This window comes from Aquarana catesbeiana, linkage group LG06 (genome assembly GCF_042186555.1).
Source record: "Aquarana catesbeiana isolate 2022-GZ linkage group LG06, ASM4218655v1, whole genome shotgun sequence".
Lineage (NCBI taxonomy): Eukaryota > Metazoa > Chordata > Amphibia > Anura > Ranidae > Aquarana > Aquarana catesbeiana.
In genome coordinates, this window is record NC_133329.1 from 264,585,701 (window position 1) to 264,605,177 (window position 19,477).

At 43.9% G+C, this 19,477-nt stretch overlaps 1 protein-coding gene across 4 annotated transcripts in view; it reads right to left on the reverse strand.

Annotated features, from left to right (window-relative positions):
* CDK15 (cyclin dependent kinase 15) overlaps window positions 1–19,477 on the reverse strand; it is a 438,173-nt gene that overhangs the window by 85,758 nt on the left and 332,938 nt on the right. For 3 of the 4 annotated variants that reach the window (XM_073633297.1, XM_073633299.1, XM_073633298.1), the window contains one exon: window positions 3,039–3,087. In XM_073633297.1, coding sequence (XP_073489398.1) covers window positions 3,039–3,087 — 49 coding nt within the window. Of the gene's footprint in view, window positions 1–3,028; window positions 3,088–19,477 lie in introns of all 4 variants that reach the window. The other variant, XM_073633300.1, reaches the window with a different exon arrangement.

The following is a 19,477-nucleotide window of genomic DNA, read 5'->3' on the forward strand; positions in this document are numbered from 1 at the left end:
TTTAGCTTCAGGTTATTTCAACTTTGATTACCAATGAATGATTGTGGACTCTAAATGTGACCCACTGGTGCTCTTTTTGCTAATTTCTCTTTGTTTTCTCAGTGGAGGCTGATGCCTCTTTTTGGGGGACAATGCCTATAATAGAACTGCTAAGGTTCAGTCATCAAACCTTTCTAATGCTCCCTGACTGACAGACAGAAGATCCAAGTCTCGCACCTCATACACACCTGGCATAGAGCTCAGGGACACTTTCAGGTCCAGGGTACGTGTCAGTTCAGCCAAAAGTTCTCCACAGTGAGGGCTAGTGGAATACATGCAATAGGCAATAGCCACAAACTAATGAAGAGGCGGCATATCAACATCTGGGCTGCTAGAAAGGTATGTATAGAGACTTTTTTTTTTTGTTACAGGTAATTCTTCTTTCTGTTTAAGGATCAGTTTAACTGGTTTTCTAAATCTAAATGGTTTTCTAAATCTGAACTTATTTTTGCCACCCCTCCCACTATACGTGATGATTAGAATTCTGCCTATAGCTAGGTCCTCTTTAACATTGTTCATCTTTAAGTTGCTCATTATATATTATGTAATTTCATACATGTGTGTGTTTATATAGTGTATATTTTAGACTGTAAGCGCTAACAAGCAGATCCCTTTGATTCCCCTTGTTTTGTATTGTGTTGTAACCGCACTGTCTGCCTCCATTTTGTAAGGCACTGCACAATTTGTTGGCGCAATATAAATCCTGTATAATTAATAAAAATAATATACTGTATGTCTACAGGTTGTAATTATCAACTAACTCCATGAAGTCTCAAAAAACTCTACTGCTTGTATGGTAGCAGGACTAGGTACTGCAATAGATTAATTGTATTAAACAACAAATCAGTCAATTTGAAAAATTCTGTATTATGATGATTGTCAGTTTAAAAAAGGACAATGTATGAGCACGTTTACTATCCGCCATATGATTAGCACGTGTACCAAATATCCAGATCTTTTCAATTTATCAAAAAGTATGAGTGTAATGTAAAATGTAGAAATGTCTTAGTCACTTAGATCAAGTAACTTGATCTCCTGGATCATAGACTTCACAGACAGGTTTCTTCAATTTGCTAAACACTTGTGTTATATTTTTTAATATATTATTCTAGAGGTTTTTCTAATCTAGAAGAATTCTAGACCTTCTGACAATTTTAAAACGCTTAGGTATTTTTTCAAACGTTTTACTCATGGAAGCCTAAGTGGGGTACATTCGGCCTCATGCACACAGGACGTTTTGCTAACTCTACTAGACTTCTTACCTCTTGGCAGCAGAGTTTTGGCAGAAGAAACGCTTGACACTTGTAAACTCATGTAATGCGTTTAGGTGCATTTAAATGTGTTTAGGTGCATCAAGCACGTGGGCATCTATTCATTTTATTGGCCAGAATAATAATTTATTATGTGCTATAATAAAATGTAGCACTAAAATGAACAAAAAAATACAGGCAAATGATGTGGTGATCACTGGGTACAACTCACTGAGACATGAAAAAGGAAAAAATAAATATATAAAGTTCAGCGACTACAGTATATTTAAACTGAGCCATGATGTGAATAAGTGAAAAAAAGTCCCATAATGAAGAGTGAAAGTGAATCCAAAGTGAATGGGAAATCTTCAGGTCTGTGTTTCATCGGCATGAAAATCTCGAATAAGAAATAGATGGAATACTCTTACCAGAGACGGTGGATTCAGATGCCAGCGACACCAAATCAAACAGGCTTAGAGATCCAAGAAAGAAGTTGTCGTCCAGGGAACCCCAGATCTCAAGGGGCATCCCCTCTCCGCTCCACCGACCAGGATGAGGACCGCCAATCCGGAAGGACCATGGGGAAAAGATTAAATATCCAAATCTCGTAGGAAATCCGGGGATGTGGGGAAGCAAAAAATGAAATGCGCCAACTTGATTTTATCTACGTGATCACGCTTTTAATTGTTTTGTTTATTGGTGTGACCCAATAAATATATCCTTATGATCTGCACTAATGGCGCATTTCATTTTTTGCCTCCCCACATCCCCGGATTTCCTACGAGATTTGGATATTTCATCTTTCCCCCATGGTCCTTCCGGATTGGTGGTCCTCATCCTGATCGGTGGAGCAGAGAGGGGATGCCCCTTGAGATCTGGGGTTCCCTGGACGAAAACTCCTTTCTTGGATCTCTAAGCCTGTTCGATTCGGTGTCGCTGGCATCTGAATCCACCGTCTCTGGTAAGAGTATTCCATCTATTTCTTATTCGAGATTTTCATGACGATGAAACACAGACCTGAAGATTTCCCATTCACTTTGGATTCACTTTCACTCTTCATTATGGGACTTTTTTTTTTCACTTATTCACATCATAGCTCAGTTTAAATATACTGTAGTCACTGAACTTTATATATTTATTTTTTCCTTTTTCATGTCTCAGTGAGTTGTACCCACTGATCACCACATCATTTGCCTGTATTTTTTGTTCATTTTAGTGCTACATTTTATTATAGCACGTTTTGAATATTGGTCATATTTGTATGTAGCAGCTTCACCATTGTTTATTGGGTTAGTGCAGTGTTATTTACACTTTAATAATTTATTATGGCCACTGAGATGAATTAATGCTCAAGTGCTAAATGCGCATAGTGTAAAGGCGCGTTTAGACGTGTTTACGCACACTAAGCATTTTTTTGCCAAAACTCTGCTGCTCCTGGGCACACTACACTGACGGTGGGTTTTCTTTCTGCCTCTAAACCCCCCTGCCTCTAAACTCTGCTAAATGCCTCTGTGTGCATGGAAACATAGGCCAACATACAGGGGTGTCTAGTGGCAGGAAAAAAAAATGCCAAATGTCCCTAGGAGCAGCAGGAAAAAACATCTAATGTGCATGAGACCTTCATCTCTGATGTGCTTAGCAATGTGAAAAGTGTAAATAAAGATGCATGATCATCTTCCAGCACTACAAGCAGTTCTTACTCATTAGCATTTTATTCTTGGCAAACATTAGTTCAATACCTTGGCTTACCTGTCCCAGACATTTCCAAAAGGCTGTTTTTCACATAGAGTCAGGCAATCTACAAACAAAAATAAAATAGCATATTTATACACATGCATACAAATATATAAAACGCCAAAAGCAATAAGCCATGTTAATGCAAACATCTGAATACTAATTGTTTTAAACATAAAAGGACCATACTTAAAATTGAATGTTTTAGACACCAAAGCATAGACGCTAAGCCCAGAAGGCACAGGAAATGCACAGCTTTTAGGGCAAGTGCCCTTATAATTGCTAAATGACAACCACAATTAAATACTTTTACATAAATGTTATAAACAGAAACTGAGCATCTAAAAATTATAACTTGCTGGAACAGGTTCATGTAAAAATTGAAGGCATAAAGTGTCAGTTGTACAGCTCTTAGTAGTGGGAACTGTATACGGTATTTATTAGTGACCTTTTGACCATATAACTTCACTGTCACTGTGAGTTTTTAGCACCGAGGCTAAATAGCTGGTGAAATGAAAAATGTGGAAGCTACTATTGCTAACCTCTTGAAAATATTAGTTGCAGAAAGAAAAACACTGCTGTTCGATACAGTATGAAGTACAATCATCTAGAGGCCCCTGTTTTGGTTTGTCTGTCATGGTAGATTTTCGTTGAAGGTATGTGCAGGCACCTCTCTGTGCCTATACTTTATACCTTAAAACATTTTTATTTTTTTTTTAGCTTGCAGTACTATCTGGGCGCTGACCATGAACAAACTGAGATTTTACCATGGATCTCACACCACTTCCTCAAACCCAATCTTTCAAAAACTGAGGTTATCACCAACTTTATTTCCAAATATCACCCAACATGTCCTCCCGGGAACTTTTGCTCTCTAGAACCCTCATCACCTCATCCCATCCTGGCCCCCAGGACTTTTCCAGAGCCTCACTTATCATTTGGAACGCCTTCCCCCAATCTGTCCAGGTATCTCCTACCCTGTCCACCTTTAGGTGATCCATGAAAACTCATCCCTGCGAGGAAGCCTAACCCTCCTCAACCTAAAAATGATACTCCTACTTTCTCCTTCAGCTCATCCCTCATAGTTATTATCTTTTGTATCACTTGCCCCTTCCTTTTAGAATGTAAGCTCTCACAATTGTGGTCCTCCCAAACCTCTTGCACTGAATTATATCAGCTGATCACATGTAAACAGCCAGTATAAATCTGCCCTCCAAAAATACAATTCCAGCCTCCTCACTGCCAAGCAGACCTATTTCATCACCCTCATTAAAAACTTATCATCCCGTCCCGTCAACTCTTCTTTACCTTCAACTCTCTACTTCGCCCTCCACTGCCTCCACCCACTAACTCACTCACTGCTCAGGAGATCGCCAATCACTTCAAACAGAAGATTGATACAATTCGCGAGGAGATCTCTAATGTTCTGACACCCTCCATGCCTTACACCTCATGTCCACAGGTACAATCATTACTTCCCTCTTTCAACCCCACCTCTATAGAAGAGGTTTCTAAATTACTTGCTAACGTCCATCTTACCACCTGCCCTCTAGACCCTGTTCCCTCACAAATGCTACATTCACCCTCTAGCTCTATTCTACACTCTTTAACCCACATCTTCAATCTCTCCCTCTCCTCTGGCATCTTCCCCAATTCCTTAAAACATGCACTTGTCCCCCCATACTTAAAAAGCCCTCACTGGACCCATCCAATCTTAACAACCTATGCCCCATCTCCTTGCTCTCCTTTTTATCCAAACTCCTTTAACGTCTAGTCTACAACCAACTGATGATCGTCCATCTTACTGATAATAGCCTTCTTTATCCCCTTCAGTCTGGATTTCATCCTCAACATTCCACAGAAACTGCTCTCCTAAAACTAACAAACGATCTACTAACGGCCAAAACTAAGGGACACTATTCTGCACTCCTACTTCTGGACCTCTCTGCTGCCTTTGATACGGTTGACCACCCCCTTCTCCATAAAAAAACTCCATGCCTCTGGTCTCCGTGACTGTACTCTTCACTGGTTTTCTACTTATTTAACCGCACCTTTAGCGTTACCTACAATTCTACTACCTCCTCTCCTCTTCCTTTCTCTGTTGGGGTCCCCCAAGGTTCTGTTCTTGGACCTTTCCTATTTTCAATCTACATCTCCTCCCTGGGTCAGCCTCCCACGGCTTCCAATACCATCTCTATGCTGATGACACTCAAATCTATTTCTCTACCCCACAACCCACTCCTTCATTCTCCTCACGTATCACTAACTTACTTTCAGATATATCAGTCTGGATGTCATGCCACTTCCTCAAACTTAATCTATCCAAAACCGAATTTATCAGTTTTCCTCACCCACGTGCCTCTTCCCCTGATCTCTCGGTCAAACTCGATGGCACAACTATCAGTCCATCCCCACATGCCAAGGTACTAGGAGTATTCCTGGACTCTGAACTCTCCTTTAAGCCCCATGTCCAATCACTGTCCAAATCTTGCCGCTTCAACCTCCGGAACATCTCCAAAATATGCCCCTTTCTAACCAATGACACAACAAAGCTCTTAATTCACTCCCTGGTCATCTCTCGCCTCGATTACTGCAACTCCCTCCTCATTGGCCTACCTCAGCATACTCTATCCCCCCTTCAGTCCATCATGAATGCTGCTGTCAGATTCATCCACCTTACCAACCGCTCTGTCTCTGCTACTCCTCTCTGTCAATCCCTCCACTGGCTTCCGCTCACCCAACAAATTAAATTCAAAATACTAACAACTACCTACAAAGCAATCCACAACTCTGCCCCCAGCTACATCACCGACCTAGTCTCAAAATACCAAAGTAATCGTTCTCTTCGTTCTTCTCAAGACCTCCTGCTCTCTAGCTCTCTCATCACCTCCTCCCACGCTTGTCTCCAGGACTTTTCCAGAGCCTCTCCAAGCCTATGGAACTCCGTACCCGAATCTGTCCGTCTATCTCCTACTCTATTAGCTTTTAGACGATCCCTGAAAACCCTCCTCTTCAGAGAAGCCTATCCTACTCACACCTAACAACTGTATTTTCATTTTGTCCATCTGATCATCCCCCACAGCTACTACCCTCTGTTCCACTTGACCCTTCCTTCTAGATTGTAAGCTCTAACGAGCAGGGCCCTCTGATTCCTCCTGTATTAAATGGTATTGTAATTGTACTGTCTTCCCCAATGTTGTAAAGCGCTGCGCAAACTGTTGGCGCTATATAAATCCTGTATAATAATAATAATAATAATAAACAGACTTGCTGGTTATCCTCAGATGCTGTGTCTGTGTAATGAAAGGAGAGCTGTTAACTTGGCAAGACTGTCAGTACATTGCGTACACTGATAATCAGGGCACTGATCATCAGTGCCCTGATGATCAGTGCTGCCTATCAGTGCTCATCAATACCACCTATCAGTGCCACCTATCAGTGCTGCCTATTAGTGCCACCTATCAGTGCTCATCAATTCCGCCTATCAGTGCTCATCAATGCTGCATATCAGTGCTCATCAATGCCGCCTATCAGTGCTTATCAGTGCCACCAATCAGTGCCATCTATCTGTGCTCATCAATACTGCCTATCAGTGCAAATCAGTGCAGCCTATCAGTGCTGCCCATCAGTGCTGCCTTAGCAGGACTCTGAACTGAGAGCATCTTTCTCATACAACCCAGAGCCTGCACTGACTGTTCTTCCTCTCACGGATGGGAGAGGAGAGATCCAATCCGTTTCTTCACCTCCCGTCCCTCTCCTCTTGTGTAAGCCCTGAAGAAAGTATGAAGCCTAGCAGCTGAATGATTAAAACTAGCTTCACACTTCCTGCAGTGCACACAGGAGGAGAGGGGTGGGAGGAGAAGGAGCAGATCAGCTCTCTCCTCTCCCATCCATGCGAGGGAGGAGAGAGGGGGAACGGTCAGTGCCATCTCTGGGCTGTATGAGAGAGACGCTCTAAGCTCAGAGCCTTGCGGCCAGCAACCCTGCTGGGACCCCCCCCCCCAACAGTAGCAGAACACCAGTGCGACCTTTATGACCCTGGTAGTTCCGCCACTGGCTCCATGTCCTACCAGCTTTCTTCTGATCCAGGAAGTGAGCAGAGGTGAAAATTTTAATATGGCATCAGAAACTCAGAAAATGCAGCCTGAATGTTCGAGGAACAAGAGGTCAGCAAGGGAGGACTGAGGACGTTAGTATGGTAATTCTCTATTAGTAAGAATATACCTTTAAAAACATGTTCATTGCTTTCAGTTCTGTTTTCGGTCTTAATTCCGCTCTTCTTGGAAAATGAAAGCTAGACTGCTAGCTTTTCATTGTGTATTAGTGAGCACATTATAGAAATTTATTTTACAAGATTTTATAAAGTTTCAGAACATTGTTACAAAAACGAGGTGAACACAGGGGTCCAAGATTTCAGGGAACGAAGTAGATATGCAGAAGAGTCATACATTACAGTTTTTTGAAGGTACACATTTATTATCTCTTTATACATGCAAAAGTCCAAACCTTCATCTGGTAAGAACCATATGAAAAAAGACACTGACACTGTACTCACCACCTCAGTGGGAGATTGTTTTGTTCCATTGAGGGCACAATGATTGTAAAAAAGAAAATAGTATAGAGAACAGGGACACAGAGACATGACAAAAAAGTTATTGGGTATGATAAGAGTGAATGAAGAAGAGGAAGGAAAAAAAAATAAAAGGAAAATGTAATAGTTCTATGGATAATGATGTAAAGGAAGATAGAGTTTGGGAATGAAATGGGATTCCCATTCTCAAGGATACCTGTTTGTCATGTCCAGGTACCTGTCTTCTTTATTCTTGAAGAAAGAGGGAGCTAGCTAGGTCACCCTGTGTATGGGCTTAGTTGAGCCATGGTTACCAGTTTTTTAGGAAATGGTTGTGTCTGTCAAATTAGTTTGCTTCATCTATTTTGACCTCTTAGAACCACATAGTTGGTGACTCACAGGTCCTGTCTAGTAACCAGTTCTGCTGCTCAAGTCTAAGCATTGCAAGTGTGATCTCTATAACTGATCCAGTTGGGGTGAGAAAGCTATAACTTACAATCTCAGAAGTGCTGGCAAACAGTGATTTGATACAAATGACATCTTGCAGAACATAGAAAGCTTTAATTGAAAACGTGTGCAGATCTTCACAGAAGAACATCAGATAGGTTAAAAATCATAGTATGTCTAGCTGCAGCAATTACATGTGCTCAAATCAGAAACGAAAAACAAACACTGAAAAGAGGGTGGGACTAGCTATACAGAACATCTCCTAGCTATAGAGTAAGAAAGGGACAAGATTATTTAAAGGCAAACAAACAACAATGCATGTGTAACAAGATACCCTCCATCGAAATCCATGATTTTAAATATTAAACAATTGAGAGTCCAAACATTGCAAGAGAAGAATATTCCAGGAGCACCTGAAAAGATTAAATGGGGAGAACATGGAAGAATAATGCAAATATTAACATACTGTAAAACTTGTAAAGTCATTACTAGTGTCTGTAAGCTTGCACAGAAGATTGTCTAGGAGTGTATCTTCAGAGGGGAAGGCAGCAACATGCAAAAGTTTGTCGATAGGTCTGAAGTTGAGTTACTCTGATCCTTCCATAATTACCAGGACTTCTACTTTCTGAACCTTTCCATCATCACGTGGTGCAGCCTTTGTAATAAGACCCATAAGCCAATGATTGCGGTGGGCATTCTTTTCTTTCAAGAAGACTATGTTGCCCACTTGTAGGTTGGGTTTTTTAGTTTACCATTTGTCACAATCTTGAAGGTTGCATAGGTACTTCTTTTTCCAATGGCTGCAGAAGACATTGGCAAGGTGCTGAACTTGCTTGTGGTGACGTTAAACCAGCAGTGCAGTGGTGTGATGTCAACCTGGAGAAATAGGCTGATTCTGTTCCTTAATCTAACAGATTGGACTTCTGTGTGCTACCTCCAACTCGAAGTAAATTGTCATGATCAATCACTGGGTTCAATTTTGTACAGCAGACTATGCTTAGAAAGGCTAAGTCTCTTTGATATGTTACCAATCTCCTGAGAGTACACTTCATGTTGAACACATTAAATGATGACTTTTTCTGCTTGTGAAATTTTTTCGATGGTGAGATGCCCTTTACAGATGTGCCATCCACAACACTTTATGGACCTCAGTGTTGGATGCAAATTGATGAGCAACATGGATAAGTTGTGCAATAGCCTGTGCAACAAAAGACCACTTTGAAAAGTGTTCAAAACAGTGAGAACCTGCCTCATCTTTGACTTTACAGAGGTGTTGTGTGTAACAGTATTAGCTTTAATCTCCTTATCAGGCACCGGATTAACCAGTTCAAATGTAGAAACAATGAGAATTGTGTTGGGGTCATCATTGTTGCAATACCATCGGAACCTGAGTAAGTTTCTGTTTTCTTCTTGAAAGATGAAACAGTGGAACATCCACTGAATGTCGGCCATAAAAACAACTGGTTCTTGCCTGAAGCAGAGCAAAACTCCTATAAGCTTGTTATTAAGATTAGACCCGGTGAGAAGGATATCATTGAGAGAAACACATTCAAACTGAGCACCTGTGTCGTAGACCACCCTGATCTGATCTGGCTTGCCATGATGGTACGTGCCAAAGCATGGGAGGTATCAAACATCCTCTCCTTCCCTAAGAGGTGGTGCAGACTCAGCATGATCTCTCGCAAACACCTTCTACATAAACAAAGTGTTTTTTAATCTCAGGTTTTCTGTTCAGGGTGCATTGTAAAAGAAGTAAATAGTGCTTCCACATGCTGAACATTGTTTGGTAGTTTCTTTCTTGAGGCACAAAATGGCAGTGGTGCCAACCAGCTGTTGAATTGTCCTGATAGAACTCATTACTCATAATTTTTAGGAACTTCTTGCCTTCCATTGTGGCTTCCAGATCATTGTCTTTAGTTTAGTTTAGTAAACAATGTGGTGCCGACATGATCATCCCAGAAATGAAGGGCCTTGTTATCACCTTGTGTATAGAAGTGTTGCATGTCTTTAATGAAAATGTAGGCACTGCTTGACACAAGTAATGCGACCATCTGGCACAGAACAGGTGTCTTGAACGAAGAAACTGTGGAAGACCTCCTGATATTACCCAAGCAGATGTTGCCTTTGATGACCCAGTTTAGGTCCAGGCGTTGGGCATATGGTGCATCATGTGGTAGGTGGGCATCCGTCTTGACAAGTTGAAGCTCCAAAAGAAGGTCATTAATCTCTTGAAACTTTAAATTGTCTCTGCTAGATATTTTTGGGAAGTTATGCAACCTCCTTAATGGCTTTTGGGCTACTGAAGCTATGCTCAAGTCTGTGCTGGGAGCTGAAGTTTTGGAAGAGAGTGTGAAAAATACGATGTATATGATGCAACTGAGTATCTGCTGCTGTTACATCATTCAGTTCACTAGCAGCTTAACCTTTCCATGGCTGTGGCATGCTCACATTGTTTCACCAAAGCTTCCATCTCTGCTTTCTTGCGTGTAGCATCTGCTTTCACCTCTGCTTCCATCCATGCTTTCTTGCATGCAGTTTCTAGGGCTTCTGCTTCCACCTCTGCCTTATTATTATTATTATACAGTATTTATATAGCGCCAACAGTTTGCTCAGCGCTTTACAACATGAGGGCAGACAGTACAGTTACAATACAATTCAATACAGGAGGAATCAGAGGGCCCTGCTCATTAGAGCTTACAATCTAGGAGGGAGGGTCAAGTTATACAAAAGGTAATAACTGTGGGGGATGATCTGATGGAGAAAATCTCGCAAGAGATTGGTTTTCAGAGATTGTCTAAAAGCAAACAGAGTAGTAGCCTTATTGTGTGCAGTTTCTGCTCCAATCTCTGCTTTCATATGTGCTTCCTTGCTTCCTATTTCTGTAGCTTCTGTTTCCATCTCTGCTTTCTTCTGGGCAATGACTGACCAAATTTTAGAAGTTTCAACATCGGCACAGGTTTTAATAAGCTGTTGGCTGAGAGTGGAAGAGCTTGATTGTAAGGATTTGGCAAATTCTCACCTCTGCCTTTGTTTTTGTAGTATTAAACTGTCTCTCTCTAGATTAAGCTCATCAAACCCGTTTAATTCTTCCTGTGACTTTTCAGTGTTGTACCACTTTAGGAGGTTAGCATATTTAAAGCACAGTCTTTGATAACTCCCATAGGTAGCAGTTCTGAGAGCACCCTCTAGTTGCAGTATCTCATGAGAAGGGTGAGAAATGGATGGCATGCAATCAACCTTTGTGTGATTAACATTAACCAGCAGTTCTTCTTTATTAGCCTCATAATTGTGTTGAACCTTGCAAGGTGGTTTAACCAAGTATTTACCTTGTCAGCTTAGTTCCTGATCTGGAAAGAATTCTATTTCTCACTGTGTTTCAGCCTCACAAATGTAATGTTTTGTTTCGGCCTTCAGAAAATGTAATGTTTTGCTGAGACATTGTGTCAGAAACCATGAAATCAGACCGAGACAGAAGTACAGTTAAAACACTTGTTTAATAATAAAAGTAAAAAGAACAAACGTAGTCAAAACATAGCCAAAGTTCAGTAACCGGAATGGATAGTCAGCCAAGCCAGAAGTCAGGGATCAATGTAGTGGAACAGCAAGCAGGATCCAGGGCCAGAAGGGATGTCAGCAATGCCAGTCTTTAAACAGGAACACAGGAGATGTTTCTTGTGATGTTGACCAAGGCAAAGGCAGAGCTCCTCTGGACTGGACGGCTTAAGTAGGCAGGACTGACAAGCAGGATATCAACAACAGCTGAGTAACTGTGGAGAGAGATGGGAGCTGCCAATTAGCCTACAGCTGAGCAGCCAGCTCAGAGAAGGAAGGGCTGAGCCCAGCCCTGACAGTACCCCCTCCTCAACCACCCCTCCCCCTCGGAGGACCACCATGCTTGAGGGTAAAACATCTATGGAAATCACGGAGGAGGACAGGGGCATGTACATCCGAGGATGAGACCCAAGAGTGTTCCTCCGGACCGTACCCTTTCCAATGCACCAGGTACTGTATGCGCCCACGGAACCTACGGGAGTCAACAATGGACTGTGCTTCATACTCCTCATGGTTCTCAACCTGTACAGGGTGAGGACGTGGCACCGAGGTGGTAAAGCGGTTGCAGGCCAAAGGTTTTAATAAAGGAGACATGAAATACATTTGAAATACGCATATTAAAAGGAAGGTCTAATGCGTAAGCCACTGGGTTAATCCGGAAGCTCCCAATAAACCGAGGTGGGAACTTCAGTGATGGAACACGAAGTCGGAGATTGCGAGATGACAGCCAGACCCTGCCCCCAACCTGGTAGGAAGGCGCAGGCAGGCGTCTGCGGTCAGAAGGGAGTCTGTACCTATCATTAGCATGACGCAAAGCCTCCTGGACTTGTGCCCAAATGGATTGAAGACCACGGAGATGCTCCTCTAATGCAGGAATACTCTGCGGAACAAACGAGTCAGGCAACATGGAAGGTTGGAAGCAACAATTCGCCATAAACGGGGACAATCGCGAAGCAGAATTCAAGGCACTGTTGTGAGCAAATTCGGCCCATGGTAATAGGTCTGACCAGTTGTTATGATGGTCAGAAATATAGCAACGTAGGAATTGCTCCAAGGACTGGCTGACTCGTTCTGCGGCCCCATAAGACTGCGGGTGATACGCAGAAGAAAAAGCAAGCTGAATTCCCAACTGTGCACAAAAGGCTCGCCAGAACCGGGACACAAACTGACTATCCCTGTCCGAGACAATCACCTTGGGTAGCCCATGTAAACGAAAGATCTCCCGAGCAAAAATGGAAGCCAGTTCCTTAGAAGTGGGCAACTACTTAAGTGGAATACAATGACACATCTTTGAGAACCAGTCAACCACCATAAGGTTAACTGTGTTGCCCTGGGAGTTGGGTAATTCCACAATGAAATCCATAGACAGATGGGTCCAGGGCCTCTCTCCATTGGGTATGGGTTGTAGGAGGCCCACTGGAAGGTGTTGTGGAGTCTTATTCTGAGCACACACGGAACAGGCAGCTACAAAAGCAGTTACATCAGCATGTAGACTAGGCCACCAGAATTGTTGGGAAATGGCCCAAACGAGTTGATTCTTCCCAGGGTGGCCAGCTGCCTTAGGACAGGTCACAAGGTTTCTCAGGAGGAGCATGGACCTGAGCAGCAAGAATTTTGTCACCCAAAGGAGAAGTGAGACTTGTGCGAACCATAGCCAAAATACGATCAGGAGGAATCACAGGAACCGGAACCGACTCCAACTTGGAAGTGGAGGAAAATTGTTGTGACAAGGCGTCAGCCCTTACATTCTTAGTACCGGGTAAGAATGAGACAATGTAATCGAAACTTGACAAGAAAAGAGCCCATCGCACCCTTCTGGGAAAGAGGCGTTTAACCTCAGACAAGAATGTGAGATTCTTATGGTCAGTAAGAATGAGAACCGCACAGTGGTACCTTCGAGGAGATGTCTCCATTCTTTCAGGGCTAAAATTATTGCCAACAGCTCTCTGTCATCAATCTCATAATTGCACTCTGCAGGTAACAATTTCTTGGAAAAGTAGCCACAAGGATGCATAGCGCTCTCAGAGGTAGGGTGTTGAGACAGAAGGGCGCCAACACCAGTCTCAGAAGCATCAACCTCAAGGATAAACGGTAACGTAGGATCAGAATGTGCCAACACAGTAGCAGAAACAAAGGCAGCCTTGAGACTCTCAAAGGCCTTAATGGACTCCGGAGACCAACTCTGTGGGTTACCGTCCTTTCTGGTCATATCAGTCAGGGGCTTGACCACAGACGAGAAGTTACGAATAAACTTCCGATAATAGTTGGCAAAGCCCAGGAAACGCCGCAGAGGAAGTAAACCCACGGGTCGGGGCCACTGTAGGACTGCCGAAAGTTTCTCTGGGTCCATCGAAAAACCAGCAGTGGAAATGACGGTGGAATTTAACCTGTTCAAGATGGAACTCGCACTTCTCCAGTTTACAATAGAGATTGTTCTCTCTTAGCTTCTGAAGCAAACGACAGACATCTGTGTGGTGGCTCTCCAGGGACTTGGAAAATATGAGGATATCATTGAGATAAACCACCACACATAACTACAACAAATCTCGGAGGACATCGTTATTAAATTCCTGGAAAACTGCCGTAGCATTACAAAGGCCAAAAGGCATTACAAGGTACTCATAATGGCCTGTTCTGGTATTAGACGCAGTTTTCCACTCATCGCCCTCCTTAATCCTCACAAGATTATATGCCCCTCTCAAATCAAGCTTCATGAAAACTGTTGCTCCCTTGAGGCGGTCAAATAACTCTGTAATCAAGGGAATCGGATAGGCATTCTTAATCGTGAAACGATTGAGACCCCTATAATCAATACAAGGTCTCAGTTCACCACTCTTCTTCACAAAGAAGAAGGCAGCACCAGCAGGAGATGAGGATTTGCAGATAAAACCTCGAGAAAGTGCGTCTGCAACATACTCCTCCATGGCCTTATCCACCAAGACCGACAAAGGGTAAACCCAGCCACGAGGGGGTATGGCACCAGGTTATATGTCAATAGCGCAATCATTTGGCCGGTGTGGAGGCAAACTACCGGCTTGACCTTTGTCATAGACATGGCTAAAATCGTGGTACCCCTCCGGCAGGGAGGAGTGTGAAGAGGTGCACAGGACCTTGGCTACCTTGGCTACCTTCTGGAAGCATGTCTCACTGCATTGTGGTGACCAGGAGAGAACTCAGCACAGAGCCAATCAAAAGAGGGGTTATGCCTCTGTAACCAAGGATAACCAACAACCAGCGCAAACCTAGGTGAGGAAATAACTTGGAATTGGATTATGTGAAGAGGTGCACAGGACCTTGGCTACCTTCTGGAAGCATGTCTCACTGCATTGTGGTGACCAGGAGAGAACTCAGCACAGAGCCAATCAAAAGAGGGGTTATGCCTCTGTAACCAAGGATAACCAACAACCAGCGGAAACCTAGGTGAGGAAATAACTTGGAATTGGATTATCTCATGGTGAAGAGCCCCTACGGTCATGGACAACGGAACCGTCTCATGAGTCACATGGGCAGGCTGTAGAGGTCTCCCGTCAAGAGCCTCAATGGCCAGTGGAGTGTCACGCAGCTGCAGCGGAATCGAGTGCTTCGATACAAAGGCAGCATCAATAAACAGGCCTGCAGCCCCAGAGTCAATTAGAGCCTGTATCTCGACGGACGACTCAGCCCAAGAAAGGGTGACAGGACCTCAAGGTCCGGGCGTTCCCTGGACGGGTAGGACAAGACTTCAAAAAGTGACCTGCCTGGCTACAATAAAGGCACAATCTCTCCCTCCTCCTACAGGTTCTCTCATTCGCAGAGACACGTGAAACCCAAGTGCATGGGTTCACCTTCACTGCCCGACTCGGTACCAGGAGGCATGGGAGGTGAGGGAGGCACGGGTGGGACTGCAAAGCTCAGAGACAAATGTACAGGAGGCTTCCGCAAGCGCTCCTTAAAAGAGAGTCTTTCTCTGAGTCTGGAGTCAATGAGGATGGCAAACGTGATCAACTTCTCCAGCTCAGTGGGTATATCTCGGGCTGCTATTGTGAAGGAATGTGATGTAGATAATAATAATAGTAATCTGAAAATGTCTATTTTCTTATGTGCATACATATTTTTCTCCTTACTCATTATATAAGTATACAGGTTTGCTCTGTTCCTATATTTTCTCAAGATGGCGGGTACCCCCTGCATCCCACACATCAGAAGAACGCGGAACTGAAGATAAAACCAAGGACAGCCAGACCTCGTTATGAAGATTCTCCATTTTCTTTTTTTATCTTAACCAATGAGATGTACCTATTAGACTAACATAGCAATGACGTATTTGTGTGTATAAAACATTAGCACCGCCTTGAATAAATTAGAAGTGTGAGAAGTAACGGAGCTGAGCGTGTCTCAGAGTGTTTACTTTATATGCATGCATATCAACACTTTCAAATTAGAGACAGCAGCAGATAACCTTGGGCTCGATTGGAGCTCTTAATCATTCCCATAACAGATGGTGCCGAAACCCGGGACCTCAGGCTACAGTCGAAGCTATACCGCGACAAGCATTCGGGCGTTAATCGATTGATAAGAGGGGGTTTGTGCAGCCCTAACAGTACCGGTAAGTTTGATATATATTCTTACCACTGTACGACTTTCTTATCTTTCGGTTGACCGCTGGATTCTGTCGGTATGCTGAGACTGTCTTAGAGGCAGGTAACTCCTCGCCTGAGGTTGTTTTAACGAACCTGCCAATGGGTTTCTGCTGACTGTATTTTTTTTTTGTTCACTGTCTGCCATTCTTTGGGCTACGAAACTCAGCAGTCTAAAAGTGCTACATGTGTGAATGGGTGGTCTCATCTCCAGATGAGCTTTCGGCCTCTGGGATAAGATTGTTTCCCTTGTAGCAAACGTTTATAGACGGGTTACTCTGGGTTCGTCGAATCTTTGAGGGTTATCTCAGCTGCTGGCTTTGCAGTCTGAAAGTGTTACAGAAGTCTCACCCCAAGACGAGTTGTCGGCCTCTTGGTGTAGAGCTGGAAAAAAAAAAAACGTCTATAAACGGGTTTATTTTTGCAGGGTGGTCTGCCCTTGTGGTTATCTTAGCCTGCTGAAATTTTGCAGTTCGAAGAGTGGCAGGTGTAATGTCCTGTTGTGAGTGTATTTGTGGTTTACTGTTTGCTATACACGAGAGGGGTTGGGGACTGGTTAAGGTCGGATGGGGGGCTGCCCGGGGGATCTGTTAGGTCGCGGGCCGTTGCTCCTCACTACCCCTGACGTGTTTGTTCTTGTTCTGAGATTAACCGTACATTACAGGGTTATAGCAAACAGTAGAAGCTAGGAGCGCAGTATGTGCCCCCACCGAAGGAATTTGTTGATAAAGAACGCTGAGGAAAATATTAACCCCTTGGTTGTATGTATTCTCCTCTCAAGCCGTTAGCCGAGAAACAGAAAGTGATATTGTAAAGAAAGTGAGATTGTAAAGAAAGTGATATTGTAAAGAAGGAGAGAAGAAGATGTTGAAATAGTTAACAAAGTTGAAAGAAGTGGCGAAAGTTATGTTGCTAAAGAAACAGGGAGAAAAATCCTGTGTGATAAAGAAAATTGGATAAAGGAAGTTAAGAAAGATGGCGATTGTATTATGTATGTGTATCACAGAGCTGATGATATGTTGGAACTTGAAACAAAGGAGGGGAGGGACAGCACTGCCCTCCGTCTAACAACCACTCCTTTCTCACCACCCAAGCACAACCCACTGTGACAACTCAGCCCAGCGGCCATCTTAGTGCACCCATGCCTTCACTTTCTACCCAGCCCAGTGCACTTCCTGCTGGCGGCCATCTTGGTACACCCAGTAAGCTTAAACACAGCCTGTACCCAGCCCTCCCTGTTTTAAACCAGGATGGTTCGTACCACACATCTGTCTTCCCCAATACGGAAGCATCACATTCCCAGGCCGGATATGTTAATGATGAAGAAGCATCTGAGTGGGAAGCCCAACAGCAGGCAGCAAGGCCACCCACTGATTTAACCCCCAGTCCGGCTCCAGACTCTCAGTTCCGAGAGGATCTCAAACACATGCTGGCAACCGTAAAGAACAGTGCCTCTTGCCAGCCCCCGCCCCAACAACAGTTTCGGTTACTAGAAGGGGCACCAGTGATGTATGTCGCTTTTACTCCATCACAAGCAGAGGCCTTAGTGACAAGTCTGCCTGACCCAGAGAAGCAGCCAATTCCCTTCTACCACAGGATAGTGCAGATACAAGAAACTTACTCAGCTGCCTGGAGAGACTTGATCAGCCTATGCCAAATCAAAGCAGGACATGTCTTTTGGCTGGTCATGCAGATGGCCTTCAATGATGCCAGCCTGACAAGTGCCACTTCCTACACCTCAGGCGTGGAGTTCTGTGCACAACTCCACGACTGGGCAAAGGAGAAGTTAACGGATCAGACCACCGCAATCCAAGATATTACCCAAGATAAAGGGGAGTCTGTGAAGAAGTATCATGCTAGACTCATAAAGACACACACACATGTTATCAACTGCTTTTGTTTCAGGGCTCAGAGAGGATATCAGAAAAGGCCTGATGGTGGCCCGCCCTGAATACCATTCAATGAAAATGTCTGATTTATTGTTGGTGACCAGAGGTATAGAAAATCAAAAAGGTAAAAAACCAACGCCCCTCATGGTAACCCATGACGAAGATCCCGCCTACACTAGTCCACCACCACTGCCCAATACCAGGGAAAGGATCACCTGTTACAACTGTGGGAAACGGGGTCACTTCAGAAAAGAATACAGAGCCCCAAGATGTCCCAGACGAAAAACCTACCACTTTCCTCATTGACAGGGGTGCAGCCAAAAGTGTGTTGAGGGCAGTGAACCTGCCTAATAATTCTTTCCTTTCCACTATTGATGTTTCCTGCGTAGGAATGGATGGGGTGCCCCGCTCCAGTCCACTTCCTGATTTGCTTGCCAGATTTGTGGTGTCCTCTACATGTCCCTTGAATCTACTAGGAGCTGATGTGTTGTCCAGACTACAGGCCTCAATCAGGACACGCCTGAAGGGGGGATGAAGTTACATACTCCCCTATCTTTAGAAGACTCATCTGCTTTGTGTTCTCTGCCTCTCCTGATGACACTTAATGAAGCAAAAACTTCAAGTTCAATACTGCAGGAAGTACTTGACAGAATCCCTGCGTGCCTATGGTCCACAGGACCGGAAGACAACGGTCACTTAAAGGTGCCACCAGTTTCAGTCAAGCTAAAAGAGGGCGCTTCATTGCCCCGGAAACCACAATAACCCCAAGAAGAGAATCCTAAAGGAGAACCAGGTACCTGCTGTGGATGCCTTTGACTGCAAAGTACCTCACAGAGGTGGACCTTACAAATGTTTTCTTCAGTGTCCACCCTCACCCCTCCTGCTGGTACCTTTTTGCATTCATCCACGGAAAGAAACGGCAACATACCTAAACAGTTGTGCCACAAGGGGCACAGAACTTTCCAAGCCAGTTTGCAAAAGCTATGGCTATCATCCTTGACACATGACAGGAGGAACACCCGGAAGTGATTCTCTTCCAACATGTTGATGACCTTCTCCTTTGTGCAGCTGACTTACCCCCTGTTGAAGTCACCTCAGAAAGCCTGTTGTGCTATCTTGCCAACCAGGGCTGCAGAGCCTCAAAGCCCAAATTGCAGTGGTGCTCAACACCTGTCATTTTCCTTGGACTAATTTCCTAGTGCAGAGCATGGATTCCAGAAGCCTTCCTACTGATGCTCTGCAATCAGACCCCTTCCAGATGTCTCCTGAAGAAATATCTAGAGTTTGAAGCCCTTAAGTGCGCCACCCCGGCGCTAGGGCTTCCAGCCTACGACAAAACGCTTAAGCCTTGTATCTGAACGTCTGGGACATGCTGCAGGT